Source organism: Ciconia boyciana, chromosome 8 (assembly GCF_034638445.1).
Source record: "Ciconia boyciana chromosome 8, ASM3463844v1, whole genome shotgun sequence".
Taxonomy (NCBI): Eukaryota; Metazoa; Chordata; class Aves; order Ciconiiformes; family Ciconiidae; genus Ciconia; species Ciconia boyciana.
Window position 1 is genome coordinate 17,502,146 of NC_132941.1, and position 18,082 is coordinate 17,520,227.

Here is an 18,082-nt window from a genome sequence, read left to right on the forward strand (position 1 = left end):
TGTTCTCCCTGGGAACAATTTCTTCTGCCCAAGCAAAAGAGTTAACAGATCAGAAACACAAACTAAAACAAGCGTGAGTGATGCACTTGTCTGAAACAAGCCAGCTTGCAATTTTATTAATAATTAAACCCAATACATTTCCTATTTATTTTCCCATAGTTCATTTAAAAGCTAGGAAACAGCTCTTTATTACTACAGCCTGCACTATCTCAAATCTTGTCTGAATTTTGAGATATACTTTCTGACTTTCTAATTCCATTAGAAAATCCTAATGTGCAATATACATTTTTCTTGTATTTTGCTCACTTTTCTTATATTGTACTCACTTCTTACATTTTACTAATGCAGGTACATTTCATTACAAACTAAGGCTTGCAGGTGAGAATGTATTTCTGAGACTGTGCCACTGTTCAAGAACCACTTCACTAAAGACAGAAATTGACCATTATCCAGTATTCTGGCAAACATCAGTTAGATGAAACGTTTGATCATACATATAAATATGGTAACCAGTGATATTTTACAACCACCATTCTCAATAGCACAACTGAAACTTGATATATAGACAAATTCCATGAGTAGTAGTCTAAGGTTATATAATAGAGGATTAAAGTATTTTGTAATGATATACTTACCTCAAGCTTTTCCATATGAAAGTCCTTTGTCATGTAATTCAATGTTGCTCGAGTTGTGCTTTCTCCTCCATTTCTTCTGTTATCACTATTTTCCTCACTTCCAATCCCAGATTTCTTTCCTTTTCCCTCCAGCAGACAATGGAATTGCTTCCTCCTGCAAAAAGATAATAAAGAGATTTACAGTTTTAATTACTGGAAACTGGGGGCTTTTTAAGTGCAGATGTTTCTAGTGATTGTGAGGGTTGTTTTTTTTTTCTTTTTTCCCTTTGAACACGTACTTTATCAGCTTTCAAGTTTATTGCATCCTCAAGTTACTCAAAATACAGATGACTCTAGATATTCCTCCGTTAATTTGCTTCTATACAATTGACTTTTTGACATATATCACATTGCATCTAAATAACAAGTCTTGCAGCTTAAACTTTTATTAAGTACATATCTATAGATGAGTAAAAGTAGTCTTTTTAAGCACCTTTTTTCTCACAGCAAAAACTCTTAAATCTGTTAACTGTTATAGTCACCCACTATAAAATACCTACTAAAAATAGTCAGTCTTCATCGTGAAAGTCCATAAATCTTCACCAATACCAATACAATTGGAGAATTAAACAGGCAGCGCATTTGTGTGAATGGGCCTTTTAATCTTACTCAGTAGACTTCATACAACTTCTGTGAAAACCTCTGTCTACATGAATCAGGAGATGCTAGTATTTCTGCAATAAGCAGAGAACCTACCTTCTGTAAGATGTTATTTGTGAAATTTTTATCTTTTTACCTAGTAAGAATTTATCACAACAGTGTACAAAAGAATTAAATGACATGTTCTGGACAAATTCCAGTTCCGTTCATTGTATTTTACCTAGATTCTCCAAATAATGAAAGCATGCGATAATGTGGCAGCTCAGAAGATGCTACATATGCCAGAATGCCAAAGAGCCTTTCTGCCATTACAATATCATTTTCAGTAACCTGTGAGGGAAAGGGGAGAAGGGGAAGAAAAAAATAAAAAAGAAGTTAAGTTTCAAAACTGGCACATTCATATTTCATTACATATGTACATTAAGAATTAACTGAAATTTGTTATACAGAACACTGCATACGGATCTGTTCCAGGCATATCTTCAAAACATAGATTTGCTTTTACTGGCACTTTAAATGTACTTTAAAAGAAACCAAATGAGGTACCTGTGCTTGTTTTATTTCCTGTAATTTTGGAAACTTTAATGTATACACATGCTACCCTGTGCTTCATGATATTATTCATGAAATGAGGAATTTTATAACGATTTCTTACATTGAGTATCTGAAGGCCAGACATATTAATTCTGCTTCATACTGCATGCACTAGTCTACTGGAAAATTTTTGATCAAGTTATGCTGCAGAAAGGGAAAGATTCTGGACCCACTTGTGAAAAGATAAGTTACCGTCTCTCTTATTTTGGCAGTATCATTATAGAAAGAGAGGCTGGGGGGGGGGGGGACACAAAGTGGGGACACACACACACACACACAAAGAGGAGGGGGACACACAAAGAAAAAGCCCTATTTTCTCTGCATCTTTCAACCCCCCAAAATAAGTGTTCCTCCATTATACTTTTCTAAATATCGTCCATACTGTTGTGTCAACATTAAGTTACAGATGTCTCTTTAAACTAATTTTCAATGGTTGAAAAATTTTCAGGATTAATTTTACACATTTCAATTTTGTATCAATAAGGTGGAAGGGGTTTATTTTTTAGTGGTGGTTGTTATTGCATTTTGTTTGTCTTGGCTCATAACCTCTGCAGACCATGGCCTGTGTTTCTCCTGCCCTGATGGCCAGACTATGAACTGACTTCAACTGCCAAAAGTTTGTTGGCACAGTTTCTAGACTCCTGGCTTTCCACTGAGTGCAGAAGGAATCTTTATGATCATCTAAATCTGACCTGGATAACACAGGACAATGAAACTCACTCAGTGACTTCTTAACTTCTGGATCAAATTTAATTTCCGTTCATCTTGTAACATATTTTTGGAAAGCAACCCATTATTAAATAAACTTCAATACTCACAATATTTACTGAGTACTTCCAGACAATTTTTGTATTCCGTATTATTCAAATGTGTGAGTTAAAGGGAATTTTGATCCAAATTAACATAATCTTATTATATTCTTGTTTAATGTTTATAGACTATACAATCTACCCTTGCCTAAAGTATACTGCAACAGCATAATGCAGGGAGAAATTCACCAGAGAAAACACAGGTCAGGAAATTAGAAATGTAAAGTCAATTCAATTTTCACAGTGCTTCGATTTGCTCATTTTCACTTAAAATTAAGTCTTACTTAGTAGCCTAAGAGTAGATGACCTTGCTAAACAGTCTGTTAACAGAAACAAGGTCTAAAACAAAGAGCGCAGAAAGCAGCTAGGGAAACAAAGACCATTGCAGGCAGAAATGTCTACTGGAGAAAAAACATAAATAAATAAATTAAAAGCACTTAAGAGAAGCATAAGGACCAGGTCAACAGAGACAGCAATACTGAATACACTCTCTAGTTCACAGAAACTCATGTTCTCTATCTTACTCCAGTACATTGTTTGCTCCATTAATCACAAAAAGATTATGATGGTACTATCACATAAATGTAAGTCTGTTATGCCTGCTTCTTGCCAAGTACAGAAAACAGGCACCAATTCAGTAAGTGTAATGCATCTGTTATGTCGTATGCCATACCACTTGGCATAAAGCATTTTGTAAAGTTTAGTAACTTCAAACCTTGACAACTCTTAATTAATCTGAGATTACTATCACTGGGAAAGACTTCAAATAGTATATCTCAATGAAGAGAATTTGCTTCTTCACATTTAGTAAGTGTAACACTTTGACAAGGGAACAAAATCATTGTTACGGGGAGACTAACACTCAGCTTCTAGCCTGGAATGTAACTGGAATGGAAGGGGGAAGTTGGGGAGAAAGTAAAAACTTCCTTATACTTTTTTTTTAAGTTTAAAAGTGTTAGAGTTATGCAATTTATTTAGTTAATTCAGTTAGTATATATTGCTTTTACTCCCCAACTATACGTACCTCAGAGCTGGAAACACAATAGTCTTCACAAACATTGCACAACAAATGATAATTGGAATAGCGGAATATGCACATTTCCCTTTCCGTCATCTGAATCTATTATTTAGGGCTGATCTAAGGTCTGAGAGCACACTTCAGGGGTTTGTATTCTTTACATTGAAACAGGATTTTCTATTACTGATTTTAAAAGAAAAGATAATATATTATCTGCAAAGCTGGATACCATGACTTCTGCTGTAGACTAATGAAAAACAGCGATCAGAGTTCATCTCTTTCTTCTGCTTAGCTATGACACTTTTCAAATTAATAATGACACTAGAAAAAAATTTCTGTGTGCACATCTTCATATAGTGTGGTCTGGCTGAAAAAGTTTGTTGAGGACAAAAATGTTCTTCAGTCACACGTATTTAAGATTTGATATATGTCCTACATAAAAAGCATGCCGTGCTACGTGTAAATCCATTTACTAAATTCATCCCCAAGCACTATTAAATTAAAAGTTTTCCTTCAAAGTCTGAATTTGCTGACCTCTAGAGCATAACAAAAAGTCTACTTAAATAGTTGTGTTATTTTCTTTCTTTCTCCATGAAGACCAAACAGGTAAGATTTGTCTTCTATTTTGTTTTAATCTGAATCACTAGTGTTGATTTTGAAAATAGGATGCAGTAAAAAAGAAATAAACTTTAAACCCACATCCAACCTTTTTTTTTTTTGCCCTTTTTTTTTTTTAAACAAACTTTGATAGGCATGTTTTGTAAAGTACTAAATTCAAGGCTATTTTAAAGTTCTCATGGGATTACTGACCATAACACTTTTTTATTTTTTTCCTTTTCAACATACTGTGCTGTTGGAGTGAGTCATATTTACCTTTATCCTTCATGTTTTCTCATACTTTCTCTGATAGTTAATTCAGGTAAGCTCTTTAACCCACTCCTGCTCTTCTGTGCAACTAATTCATGTTTTACAGAACTAAAACCAAGTAAACCACAACATTCATGCTATCATGATGTTGTATCAGATAACAAGTAAAACATCTAATCCAAAACATATGGTGATGATGACAACCAATTTAAAACACCAGATCTAAGCACTACAGCTATGTATTATGTTTGCTCTAATGAACTTCCATAACACTACTTAAACTTATTTAGCATTTAAAATTGAATGCACATTCAAACATTGTGTTGCATCGTAACTATTCATGCTCCCTTTATGACCAAAGCCCAAGTATAAAATAACCATTTTATATGCTTGAATAAATTTACTTTCAATTGATGTAAAGGGGAATACAAAGTACAAAAAATAGCAATATTAATGTCCCAACTTTCTATTTATTTAAACATAAAACACACACCCAACAAACCCCCCCCCCACACTAACAATCTTGTACATAGCGAGCAGAAAAAAAAAAAAAAGACAGACTTTTTCCTGTGATAGGTTTAAAGAAGAAAATATAATTTTAGCTACATTTTGTAACACTGGAAAATATAAATAATCGTATACTGTAAACTGCTAAGTAGTCTGTCAAACGCAGATTTTTGCACAAACATTCAATGTCAGCACTGTGATCATTTTGAACATAATAAAGTGCTTCTTAAAATCAAGTAAAATCATGCAGTTCTTTAATTTTATTTTTTTTAAAAAAAAACCAAACATGTGCAGAAATAATACTAAAAAGTCTTCCCTTCAGGTATATCCCTACCATTCAAGTATAGATTTGGACTGTCATTTGCAATTGCAAACATCTGAGACAATACAACAGTTTTATGGCAACTAAGAATCTTATCAACTTTGCTAATTTTAACACAGTGTAGTTGGACTTAACAAATGCACAGCACAATAAATTATATGGTGAAGTCTACTTAAAATTTTCCCCCTCCCCAATACTAAAAGGGCACTGACAGGGTCCTGCTCATTTTATTAGCAATTCATCTGCTTTTTTTAAAAACAATGCTAATTTATCTTGTAAGACCAATAGTAAGAAGGAAGCAACATTATCCTACCTTGACTCCATTTATCTTCTGTAGATTAAAATGGTTCAGTCTAAACAGAACATAGTATTTCCACAAAGTCAAGTTGACAACCGGATTTCCCTGAGGATCAACTGTCAACTGTTCAATGCGATGCATCTGGGCTAATGCATTGAATTGCTGCAGTGTCACAAGATTTGTCTCCTTAAACTTCAGGTGCTTTTAAAAAAAAAAGTCAAAACCACAATAAATTGAATAAGGAAACAGTAAAGAGTGAACACAATGATTCCTATTCTGTGCCACTCAAACAATTTTCAAATCAAATAAACAGTCTTTAGGTCTGATGAAGCAACTGAGCTCACTTAATTTGAGGTCTTTGTGGCAAAACACATCAATGTATCAACCCATTGGTGTATTACATATATTTAGAAATGTCAACATTACAAGACCCTAAGCAATTTATAAATCCTTTAGTAACAGCACTAATATTTTCAATGTTACAAAAAGCAGTAATACTACTTGAGCAATATTTAATTCTGCAAGTAAAGCAACTGCAACATCCACACATAAAAATAAGTACAATATATATTTTAAAATATTCTGCTTTTTTGGCCATAGCAGGCTGGCATTAAGTCATAGCCTCCTGTTTCTTTGAACCATGCCCTACACTAGTGCTCCTATGCGCATGGTGTATTTGGCTACACAGTAGCATTATTGAGGGAAGGGGAAGGAGGAAAAATTGATGGTAAAGATAAAAATTTAGTTGAGATTCTGCTATCCCCCACAAATTTCTCCCCCCCCACAATGAAACAATTGTTTTATTGAGATAGATACATTTGTGGGGAACTTAAGACAAATTTATCTATCTCAATGAAACCATTAAGTTCTGTTATACTCAAAACCTTAGAAAGAAGCAGGGGACTCAAGAGGCATATCATCTGAGTAACAAGTTGCTTTATGTATGTCATCACTATTTTAATATTTGCTTCAAAATGACCAATTTAAATGTCCAAGAAAAAAAGAAAAAAAAAGTACTAAAGGGACATCTCATTTACATTGTTTTGCTTCATCAAGAACTGGGGAATTCCAAGAGCTGTACTGATTTAGCTAACTATTCCCTTTGAATTTTACCTCTCTCTTTTTATCCTATCAGCTATTTGATCTTTGAACTCACAACACAAATGAAGGTCTCCTGATACCATTGATCCATAGCAATATTGTAGAATAGCAATACTGCACTTACACATCAACTTTCCAACTTAAAAATAATCAGCTAGGTCAAAGGAATTAAGAGAAATAATAACCAGCCTGAAAAGAAAACACCATCCTGTGTGAGAATCTAAAATAAAGTCTTGATTTTTAAGAAGTATCAAGTTAAAGTTAGCATTATAGGATAACACCAAGCAAATACATAATTCACAAACGTATCTATTTATATGAAAGCACTCCAGGGTGACTATGCCCAATTAAGGTTCTATTAGAGAATACATATTCCATAGCTGTTCACACAGATTAAATTTGAGGCATTCTTACCACAGAATTGGGAAATTTTATCTTCAGTTTTGTTAACACTTGAACAATTTCATCAAATTCTATGAACATAAAGGAGACTGTGACAATAATTCCAGCTGTTTGAACACTCCAGTTTCGATCCAGGCACTCCAGCGCTCCAGCACCATACAAGCAAAGAGTGTCTCCTTCCACTTCCACTAAATGAGTCTCAAGAACAGACAAGCCTTGTACTGCACTGCTCAATATTGTATCAAGAGACCTGTGGAGGAAATAAAAATGCAGTGATGTAAATGAGATTATTTTGAGATAGTAATTTCATTCTATTGAATGATAGTCCTTTCATTTACCAAAACCCAACGGTCAAATATGATCAAATTTCTCAGCATTCATTCATTTGCAGTACCCAATCTGGTTCAAAAACATTAACGGCTGGAAAATCCTCTTTCCATCAAGTAACATTGCAAATGTTCTACTTCTTTGGCAGAAAGGCTCTGGGTGTATTTGCGTTGGGGGGTGGGGTATAAATAAATAACTCATATTTAATAACCTGCTTAAAAATTTTAATTCAGAATGCTAACTTATTTTGTGTTGCTTTAGATATCTAAAACCAACCTCAGACAATGTATTTATTCAAGCAAAGTCACCTTCACATTGTTCGCTATATGAAATGCTAAAGTTATGACATGAGTAAGTGCTTTAAGAACAGTTGTTACAACCAATCCAGGATAATTTTATTCACAGTACTGAACAGTTATTTTGATTCTTGACAAGAGTATTGCTCCTTCCTCAAACCCATATGTCACTTTATCTGATCAGGATACCAGGATTCATTATTCCGCTTAGAGATGAGAATAGTCTTATGGTTTATTATCCTTATTTAATCCTTAATTAATAGGGACGAATAAGCATTTCTTTAAAATAATGTGAGCTTTCCAATTCACAAGAGCGATTTTAAAATTAAGCAGTAAGTCCAGGTATTCTCAACTCTCATCTCTTTGCATCTTACTTTCAACACGATACACTCAGCTGACTGGACCTGAAGTACACAGAGAATTCAAGATGAGTACAAATCACAGGTTTAGAAAATTGTGTAATGATTGTCACTATTTTATTCTTTACTACCTTCCTAGTATTTTTAATGTATTTTGCTTTTTTGACTACCAGTGATCATTTGACTGATGTTTTCTTGACAAAAGTCAACCAGAACTAAGATTTCACTCTTGACTGGAGATGTTGAGAGCCCATCACTTCAACATGAAGCTGTAATTACTTATCTATGCTGAATTCCACCTGGATTTTATTGCTTAGTCACTCATCTTGAAAATATCTTATAAAATTCTTCACTATCATAAAATATAGTAGTAGATGAATGTAAATTTTAACTTAGCGGGGATTAAAGAGCAATAAGGCTTCAAGGCAAAAACCAGCAGTGTTATCTACAGCTTCTTAATTCTAACACATGTTGCCACATCTTCATTAATCTGTTCAAACTAATATAAATCGGTGATAAAGATCACTATCACACTTTCATTTCTCTAACCAGTCATGAAAGAGAGAGAAATTCCAAACCTAAGTCTCCAATTCAGAACACATAATGTATTATAACTTGCATAAAAGAATTATAATATATACAAATAAAGCACATGGTTTATTTTGTTAACATCTCTGAGAGGTTGAAATTTTATATTTCACAAAAGTAACCACTTTGATTTCTACAACTCATTCTACAAATCTTAAACTACAAAAACTTTCACAAGAACATGGAAACGGATTTTATGCATTACATTTTATTACTGTAGATTTGACAAAAGAATCCTAACATTCGTGGTCAGGAACTACAAGGAATAAACCAACTTTAGTCACTGTATCCAGCATAAGGAGAGACAGCATTACACCAAGATCTTTCCTACAAACTCCATGGAAAAAGTCTTAGTGTGTTACTTGAAAGCATGATTTCTCAAGAAATGAAAATCTGTTCATTAACACGACAATGCTCAAGCTACCATAGTTACATTGACTTGGTCACAGGGGATGATTACTAACACTGAATTAAATTGTGAAGAAACCAAGGAGGCAAGAAAGCAATGGCTAAGCATATGTTTGGGGAAAACTTTGGAAGCACAAGAACAGAAAGGACTATAGCAATTTAAAAATGCTAAGAAAAAAATTGTTTCAGAAGATGCAGCACTCAACTGGAGATAAAAAAACAGGTCTAGCCAATAGTAGATTGAAACTCAGATGGGTTTTGTTTGTGAGAGGCAAAGACTTCCCACCCATACCTGACATACCAGTGTTGATCAGGCACAGCAGGAAGCTGTACTTGCTATTGAATTAGTGCAGACTATTTTTTCAGGCTTTTGCCTGAGCTAGCCAGGTTGAAATTGTGCTAGTTTGGTTTTAGCCAATCCAAGGCACAAATTATTCATTAAGTTATGCATTTCATTTTTAAATTATATAGAATGCCAGATGGCCACCTTTTAGATGCAAATAAGCAAGACACAAAGTGTGTCACAAAAATAATATATTTTAAACTAACAATATAAAAATTACCTTAGGAAAAATTATCTTAGCAATAAAACTAAGTCAAAGAACTGCTATTGTTAAAATAGCAAGAGTATGAAAGTGGTCCAGTAAGAGATGCTGCTGTTCAAACTGAGAACATGAATTCAACACTCAGTTTATGAAACCCCTTGATACATAAAGAGGTTACAAACGTTTGTAATGCTTGTACATCCTCATTTTGTTCTTTTCAACTGAAGGCAACAATCTAAGCTGTCAAGGAAATGAACAACCTTAAGAAGGCTCAAGAATTCATATTTAACATTTCTTGCAAACATGAATTCCTCCCTTATTTAGCAAAATCACATAATAATTTAGCTTGCACTTCTTTAGTCAATGAGTTGCTGTTATATTACTTATTTAATATGTGTTACTTATTACTAATGGCCAACAAGTTTAATCATGAAGTAAAATATCTTTTCAGGATTGATTTGGATATATTACTTCTGATAATGAAATACAGTGAGATCTCAGAGGTGAGAAGTAGTAACTTGGAATATCAGACATGAACAAGAAGAAATATTTCCCAATAAAATACCTGCTTTCTTCAGGAAATACATATGCAGCACTGCCATTGATCTGGCAGGGTTCGTTATCTTTATCTTGGTTTAAAGAAGCCACAAGAGCTATTCGATTCTGCTGTATCTCCCACTGACGTGCAATATTACAAATCGTTAACCGTTTCTTTTCCTGAAACAAGATATAAAAGTCATAATAAGTTATGACAGTGCAGTATCAAGACACTTGTTTGTTCTGAAAGAAATATTCTGCTTAATCAAAACATTCTAAACATTTTAAATCGAAGAAACGACAGTATTGGTTGGTGGTTATGCATTAAAACCAAGGCATCAGTCTAGTGCTATTTTGCGTAACTGCCAGCAAATGATGATTTCACAAAATTTGCAATAACAGAAACAAGAAAAGTAACATAATAAATCCACAACTTGTGAAAGAATAAAGTTAAACTATTTAGTTTGGATAACCACAGATGTCTCATTTTGACAGTCTGGAGCTGCTTGTAATACTCCTCCCACAAAACAAGGCAGACTGCTTGTACTTTCTGCCATTCCACTAGAGTGACCCTAGAACTTAAGCTAAGACAGTTATGCAACTGCTGTAAGTCTTAGCAGTAATTGCAACCTGCTCTGCATGGGGGAAAAAGTTATCTTCTGAAAAACTGAAAAAGTCAATTTTATAGAAACAGAAAATGAAATTACCTTTGTGATAGACACAAGGACTACAACAGATCTGAGTTCAAATATTTTGTAATAGTTTAAGCAGTTTTTATATTCTAGACAGGTCTTGTCAATGAATGAGTATTTCAAAAGTCTATTAAGTACTTGTTCTTGTACAGTCATGCAAATCCTGCCAATTACCTAAGATTCTATATATAGGTTGTTATTCTATTGTATCATATAGATATATATGATATATCCCATTTAGCATACTTTAAAAGGTTAAAGAACAAGGTGCTTTGTAAGAGCTCATGGAATTGCAGCTGAACTCTCAAATAAAAATGGCACAATATAAATTATATCAAAGGGTAAACTCCTTGTTAGTTTCACTTCATTTGGTTTTTCTGAACCAGATCTTATTCTCTGGGAGTCAGCCATCTCACTGTTACACTACTCTCAATGAAACTTGAACAGTGGTTTAGAATTTCTGAGAGGAAAATATTATAGAGGAGCTTAGCATAAAATAAATTTACATCCACAAAACATGGAGAAAACAGAGTATCAGTCAAAACTAATGATTTCTTGGTTTATATCATCATATTCTAAATTGATCTTGCTATAGAAATGTAGCTTTCAAGGCCATACAAAGTAACCACCTTAATTTAAAGCTTCACACTCTTAGGAAGTCTTAAAAATCCATGATATTCTAAGAATCTCATATACTTCAAAGCATCACTATTGGAACTGGAATACAAACAAACATCCTGGTATTTTGGAATAGGACAGGGAAAAAAAGCAAACCTGAATTTGCCCTAAGTAGTATGAACAGCAGTTCATAGGCAGCCTGTGTATTTGTCACTAATTTTACCCATAAACAGGGGAAGGATAAAAGGTGCATACTCTTCAGATGTACTAGTGAATATTCTACTTCAATGCTATGAAATTTTGGATTGAAACAGCAAGTACTTATTACCCTCAAGTTGCAATGATCTCAAATTGGGTCTAAAAGGATCTCAGGCAAGATAAATCTGTTAACAGTTATTTCCTTAGAGCATAAGCTCAACACCTTTATCAATTTCTTACCAGTGTGAAAAGCCTGTCTAATATAATAATTTTAAATATCATTACATTAGTTCCTGTCTGCTTTAGAATATTTTGTTAGGCTGATTAAGATACAAGAAAACAACACAATATCGATTAGGATTTAGAAGGCTGTACCAAAAATCCTGAAGGCTAGAAAGGCTTTATTTGTTTTAAAATTGAACATTTACCTTTCTGTTTTAAGACAGACTCTATGGCTGGAAAAAAAAGATCAACACAAACCACAAAGTTTTATTATAGCCCCTTTTTTCAAGGTTGGGGGGGGGGGGGGGGGAGGGGAGATAATTTATTTGATATGCCTATGGAGAAAGGCAGGGGACCAGGGTAAACCTAATTTTACAATTTGAAATTAACACTTTTGATATATTGAGTTTGACCTATACTCACTATGCTCCTGGGTTTTATATATTAAAGTAACATGTGACTGTTACCATCATGTTTTTACATAATTCCTTTCACAGTGGGTGAGTTGTGGACATCACTGCAATGTAGTTCACTAAGAACGTTCCTCACAGTACTCAGTGTTAGAGATGTGAAGTGTAAAGCACTACAAATTAATATTTCTTTGAAAAAATGGAAAATAGTAGAAGAACAAAAAAAGCAAACATTTCATCATCTGTGACTGCTAATTTGTGGAGCCTAAGAATTCCTTTATTCCTTAAGAATAAAGAACAATAGCATATAAACGTTTCATAGTAAAATATTTAATACTTACATGCAAATACCTCATGCTGCAGCTATTATACTCAGAGTAAACAGCATGATCTGTTTCAATGACTCATAATGCAGAGATAGATCTACTTGACTTTGAACGCTGTTGATAAAAATTATGTCCATAATTGTCTATAACTGACACTGAAAGTACATGGAAATTACTTAAAAAATTTTCTTCTGAAAGTTTTCCCATTTTAAAGAGCTCAAAACTCTATTTCACATTCAATTTGCCCAAAAAGTTATGATGTTATCTGGTTCGAGAACACTAAACACCCAACATTTACAGACTTCAGTGATGACTGGGCTCCATGTCACAGAAAGCAGGGGAAGTTGAAATAGCATTTTCTTCCAATCACATTTAGAAAATTCTGTCTGTTCTGGAGGATGAGGGTCTCTTCATAACCTCCACTACTGTACAGCTCTACTGCTTTGTTAGCCCTCAATTGTGGGCTGCTGGATTCCTACAGAGCTTTGAAAACTTCAAATAATTCATTTTACAAAAAGCACATTTTAGCATTGTGAAGATTCTGCTAGCAATAACCATTCCTTGCTCCAGTAAATATTAAGTTCAGCCTCTGCTGGAAAGGAATTACATTCTGTGCACATTTTGAAGTACATCTCAAACTTTCCCAGAGGAGTAGGTTTTAAGCAATAAAAAAAAAAATAGTCTGGAAAAAGAGAGATGAAGAAACTCCGCTGTTAGGGTAGACAAGTATCAACAAGGGAAAAAGAAGAGATGACGTTGCTGAAATTAACTTTTTTGATACAATGAATACAGGAAAACAGCAATTGTTTGCTACTGAATGAGTGCTTATAATTTCATTTACACTGCACATAGTTTAAGAAAGTTTGAAGGAAAGTGCCAACAACAAAAATTGCAGAATATGATTCTCTAAATATTTTCTTCAGATTTAACTATGAAGAAAATCCTATAGTTTGTAACTTTTTTCACTGGACATTGTATCTATGAGCAGATTTGTTCCTTTCAATTCAAACATGTGGAACAGTAAAGAAGAAACCAGAATCATTACACACAAGAACATATTTAAAAAGGAAAGATATACAAAATCACTGAATCTTGCAAACGATACTGGTATTTGGCTCTTATGCCACTTAACTATTTGAAGATAAGAAAGATACCTCAATTAAATTACAAAATCTACAATTTAATGTTGAAATTTGAGTAACAATGGCATTGTACATTAAAAATATATTTTTTTTTTCCTTCTAAGGGAAGTTTCCACTAGCAAAATGCACCAAGAAATCTAGGCCATCAAGACAAAACAATCCCTCTGCTACAAGGAAACATTACATCAACAGTTAAGAACATGAACTACAAATAAACACTTTCAGTAAACACCTATTTTTTTTTTCTAGTCCAGAGACACAGTTAGCTTTTCAACAGCATAAAATAATACCATGTGTGAATATTATTTACTAATTCCCCACTTTTTTATTTTACTAAGAACTGGCACCAAAACTTCAAGCCTGAAGAGACTTTAAATACATCAGTATCTTACTGAAAAAGACTGTATCTAAGACTTTTTTCTTATATTGGGGTTTGGTGTTTTTTTGGGGTTTTTTTTTTTGTTGTTGTTTTTTTTTTTTTTTAAAGAAAATCAAAATATACATGGATACAGATATACAGGAAATCAAAATATATTCTTTAGGCACTAGACATGGAATTCTCCCCCCCCCCCATATATTTAGATTCTTGGGGTTTTTTTATATACTTAAAATGTCTTTTATTACACTGTTAACATTCTGTTTGTGTCTTTTTTTTTTCCTCAGAGTTGTATACATTTGCTACACTTCTCATAGCCTCCTGCCACTACTTTCAGTCTAATCCCCTTCATAAAATATGATTTTACCTATGCAGCTTAACAATATGGATACATGAAAATTTTTTTTTTGTTTGACTGCCAAATTGAAAGAGCTTTTTGTATAACCATTACTGGGTGACAAAATGTTTTAGGCACCTTTTTTTCTCCAAAGAAGAATGATTTGGAGACAAATGGTGATATTCACACAACAAATGGAATGCAGATACTCTTAGATCCTTGAACTTTGGTCTCCTATTAGCAACATAGGTCATTTAGTCACCAGCCCCATACGAGTATTCTGGAGTGCACCTCAGTCTCCCCTGTTAGAGCTATTCCATCTCATTTATATAAGCATTAACCAGACCAGGTGGTCTGGTAGATAAGCGTTCTTCTGAAAAAGACAGCTGGAGTCTAGCTGCTGCTCTGATGACTGCTTAACTCTTTCTACAAAAAGGAACAACTTCAGCAGGAAAGAATGAAGGAAAAACTACTTCAGAACACCCTGCATGGCAGCAGTTAGAGCACTCACCTGAAGTGGGGGAGACCAAGTTCAAGGAATTTGAAATCACTGAAAAGTCCTTTACTTTACTCTGGATTTACTTTATCTCTGGATTTGTGAAAATGAAGTTTCACATCCTTTTATATATATCACACTCATATATTCAACTGAGGTTTTTGCTAAAGTATTACTTGCATAGTTGACTGAAGAGAGTTTCATTTGTGGAGTGCACTTTTTAAGCTGTAAAAAAAAGTTTAAAGAGATAGAGGCATATTGGGATATATAAGAACTACAGCAAAAAAATATTAGGATATAGATTATTGCTGTAAACTGGTTTACAGTGGGCTTAGAACTGCCATAGAAAATACCTTAAGCAAGGTCTGTTTATGGCTTTCACGCTTCCTTTCTTCCTCCTTCCTTGCTGCAACAGATGCCATACGTCTTTCTTCTTCCTAGATGAAAAGAAGAAAAACTTCATAAAAGGAGGAATTAATCAGGTTCTGAAAAGTATTACTGATAAATTAATATATTTCTGTTTGTATTTGAAATGCAATTTTTAATTTTAATACAATTTTAGAATTTTTAACATTTTAATGTTTCTAAACTTTATTAAAACCAATAAAATCGGTAATTATAAATAAATCAAGAAATACAGAAGAAATAGCTATCTACTCAGATGCAAATGCTGAAGATAAAGCTATTTACAACTAGTATTTGTAAAGGTCTGAAAAAAGTATAAAGCATATGGCGAGTATCACAGTGAAAAAGAACATTTTTAAATATAACAGTGCATTATATCTTTGTGTCTTTGTAGTAATTTTTGCAATTAGTAGCATTTTTTGGTAAGAAAAGACACAGAGTGAATAAGCTGAATTCTATTTATGCTTGAATCATAATCTAAAATTGATTTTTATCATTGTAAACTGTTTCCAGGGGCTTACTTTTCTCAATCAGCAACAAAACTTGAGAAGAAAATAATATTTTTCCAAGTTAACTATAGCACATAACATTATTTCTCGTGAATATTACTACCTACTCAAGAAGAAGTTTCAAGAAGAAAGCCATTGATTCCTAAATAATGAAAGTCATGTAAGTGAAGATGCTCAGTTTTCCTGGTACAGCAATTTAATGCTGCAATACACCCATATTAGGTTGAATGCTCCCTGTTTACAGAAGTCCAAACATTCTCACAGCACAGTATTTTTAGAACATATATTTTCCAAGTAACAAAAGAAATGTTCACTATGAAGTAAAAAGTGTAGAGTCCTTCCAACACAAATATTTGGGAAGCATACTTTAACTTATTTTTATTTACTTCACTTGCCATTTGGGTGTTTCTATTAAAGTCTCTTCCCAGAACATACAGAAATTGTTTTTATTTCCCTCAACATAGAAAGCTCCTGTCCTAACCTTTCCACTTTCACTTTCCAGAAAGTTATGTGTTAATTTTCTTAACAAACAAAAATGAACAGAAAACATCATCAACCATGAAGATGTATTGGTATGTCAAAATTTCTATACAAATAAAACATGCTATGTTTAGAGCATTGCAAGAACCCCTAAGCACATGGGTGAATGCTTACTGGACAATGAAATAAAACAGGAACTTCACACTTAGCACTGCTATTACATTTTTAAGAAAATAATTTCCAAAGCATAAGAAGTTAGGTTCACATAGCAAACTTACTGTGTAGACCCCCCTGAAACCCATTGACATACCACGGATTTTGACATCAATCTGAAAGGTGATTAAACAACAAACTTCCAAATTGTTCCTCCATGACTTTAATGTAATATGCATATATTAAACGAGGAACACCTTAATGCAGATTAAGGCATGAAGCTTTAGACAGAGTAAGCTTCTCTAATCCAACTGTATGCAAGAATCTCCCTGGAACACTAATTCGAAAGCCTAACTTTTTTCTTTTTTTTTTTGTTCTCAAAGCAACTTCTGGCCTTTTGAGGGTAAAGTTTTGTTGGCAGCCTCCTCTGCTGGGGCTTTTCAGTTCTTCCTAAACAAGGTATTACCAAGGGGTTGGTGTCATAGAATTACAGAATAATCCAGGTTAGAAGGGACCTCAAGAAGTCATTATTCCATGTTGAGGATCAACAGTACATAAATAATTAAATAAAACCACACACAGATAAAGAAGGCCTTCTAGATCCCAATACAACAAAAGACCACACAATGAAACCCAATACCTGAATGGGAGGGTTCAGGGCGAGGCTGTGAAAATCATTAAACAAACCCCATACAGGTAATATGCCACAAATATGAATGTATAATTAATTATACAAAATAAAAGTGTACTGTTCCTCAAGATATGATTCAAAATGTTAAGAACTACAAACATGATTGTCATGACAGCCGTTTATGCCAATTGTGTGTTACAGGGTACTAAGTTTGTATTTACTTAAAAAACCCTGAAGTCTTGTAATAAAATATAAACATTAGCAAACTACATTAGTGATATCTTTCTATGGAAAGTGGGTTAGAGTTGTTTTGGTTTTATTTATTTTCTAATTGAATCTCTTCATCTGACCTTGCATTTATGCTTTTTAACTTGGCTTCCTAAAGAAACAAGCTTTTTACAATTTCAGTGTCTGAATCTTCTCTAATGACTTTTCAACACATTGAACATATTAAATAACTTGAAGTATGTTTAGAAGTCTCAAATTAAGTTTTTATTTTTCCCCTAGAATTTTGATTACATAAAATTGGTATGTAAAAAGAAGAGAAATATAAACTAGTTTTCCCACCAAGTGAGAGGAAGCAGAAATTATCCATTCTGTTTGGCAAAAAACAGCTGGCCAGTCAATACAGACTCAGCTCCAGACTAACTGGAGATATTGTGGTGTTTCACACTGGGGAAGGTGAGAGTTAGAGAACAAAATTACACTAATCTATAAGAAATTAGTCTTTGTTAATTTTATTCCTTTCAAAACAACTTAAGTTTTGGGTTTTTTTTCAAGCTTTAAACAAACATCCACAAAGTTCCCTAAGTCAATTTACTCTCAACTTCCACAA

General features: G+C 33.5%; 1 protein-coding gene across 5 annotated transcripts in view; it reads right to left on the reverse strand.

Moving 5' to 3' along the window:
* Nucleotides 1–18,082, reverse strand: part of LRRC49 (leucine rich repeat containing 49) — a 53,011-nt gene that overhangs the window by 2,512 nt on the left and 32,417 nt on the right. For all 5 annotated transcript variants that reach the window (XM_072869117.1, XM_072869119.1, XM_072869118.1 and 2 more), the window contains 6 exons: nt 15,423–15,506; nt 10,281–10,432; nt 7,205–7,442; nt 5,705–5,890; nt 1,495–1,604; nt 636–789 (listed from right to left, as the gene is read on the reverse strand). In XM_072869117.1, coding sequence (XP_072725218.1) covers nt 636–789; nt 1,495–1,604; nt 5,705–5,890; nt 7,205–7,442; nt 10,281–10,432; nt 15,423–15,506 — 924 coding nt within the window. The remainder of the gene's footprint in view (nt 1–635; nt 790–1,494; nt 1,605–5,704; nt 5,891–7,204; nt 7,443–10,280; nt 10,433–15,422; nt 15,507–18,082) is intronic.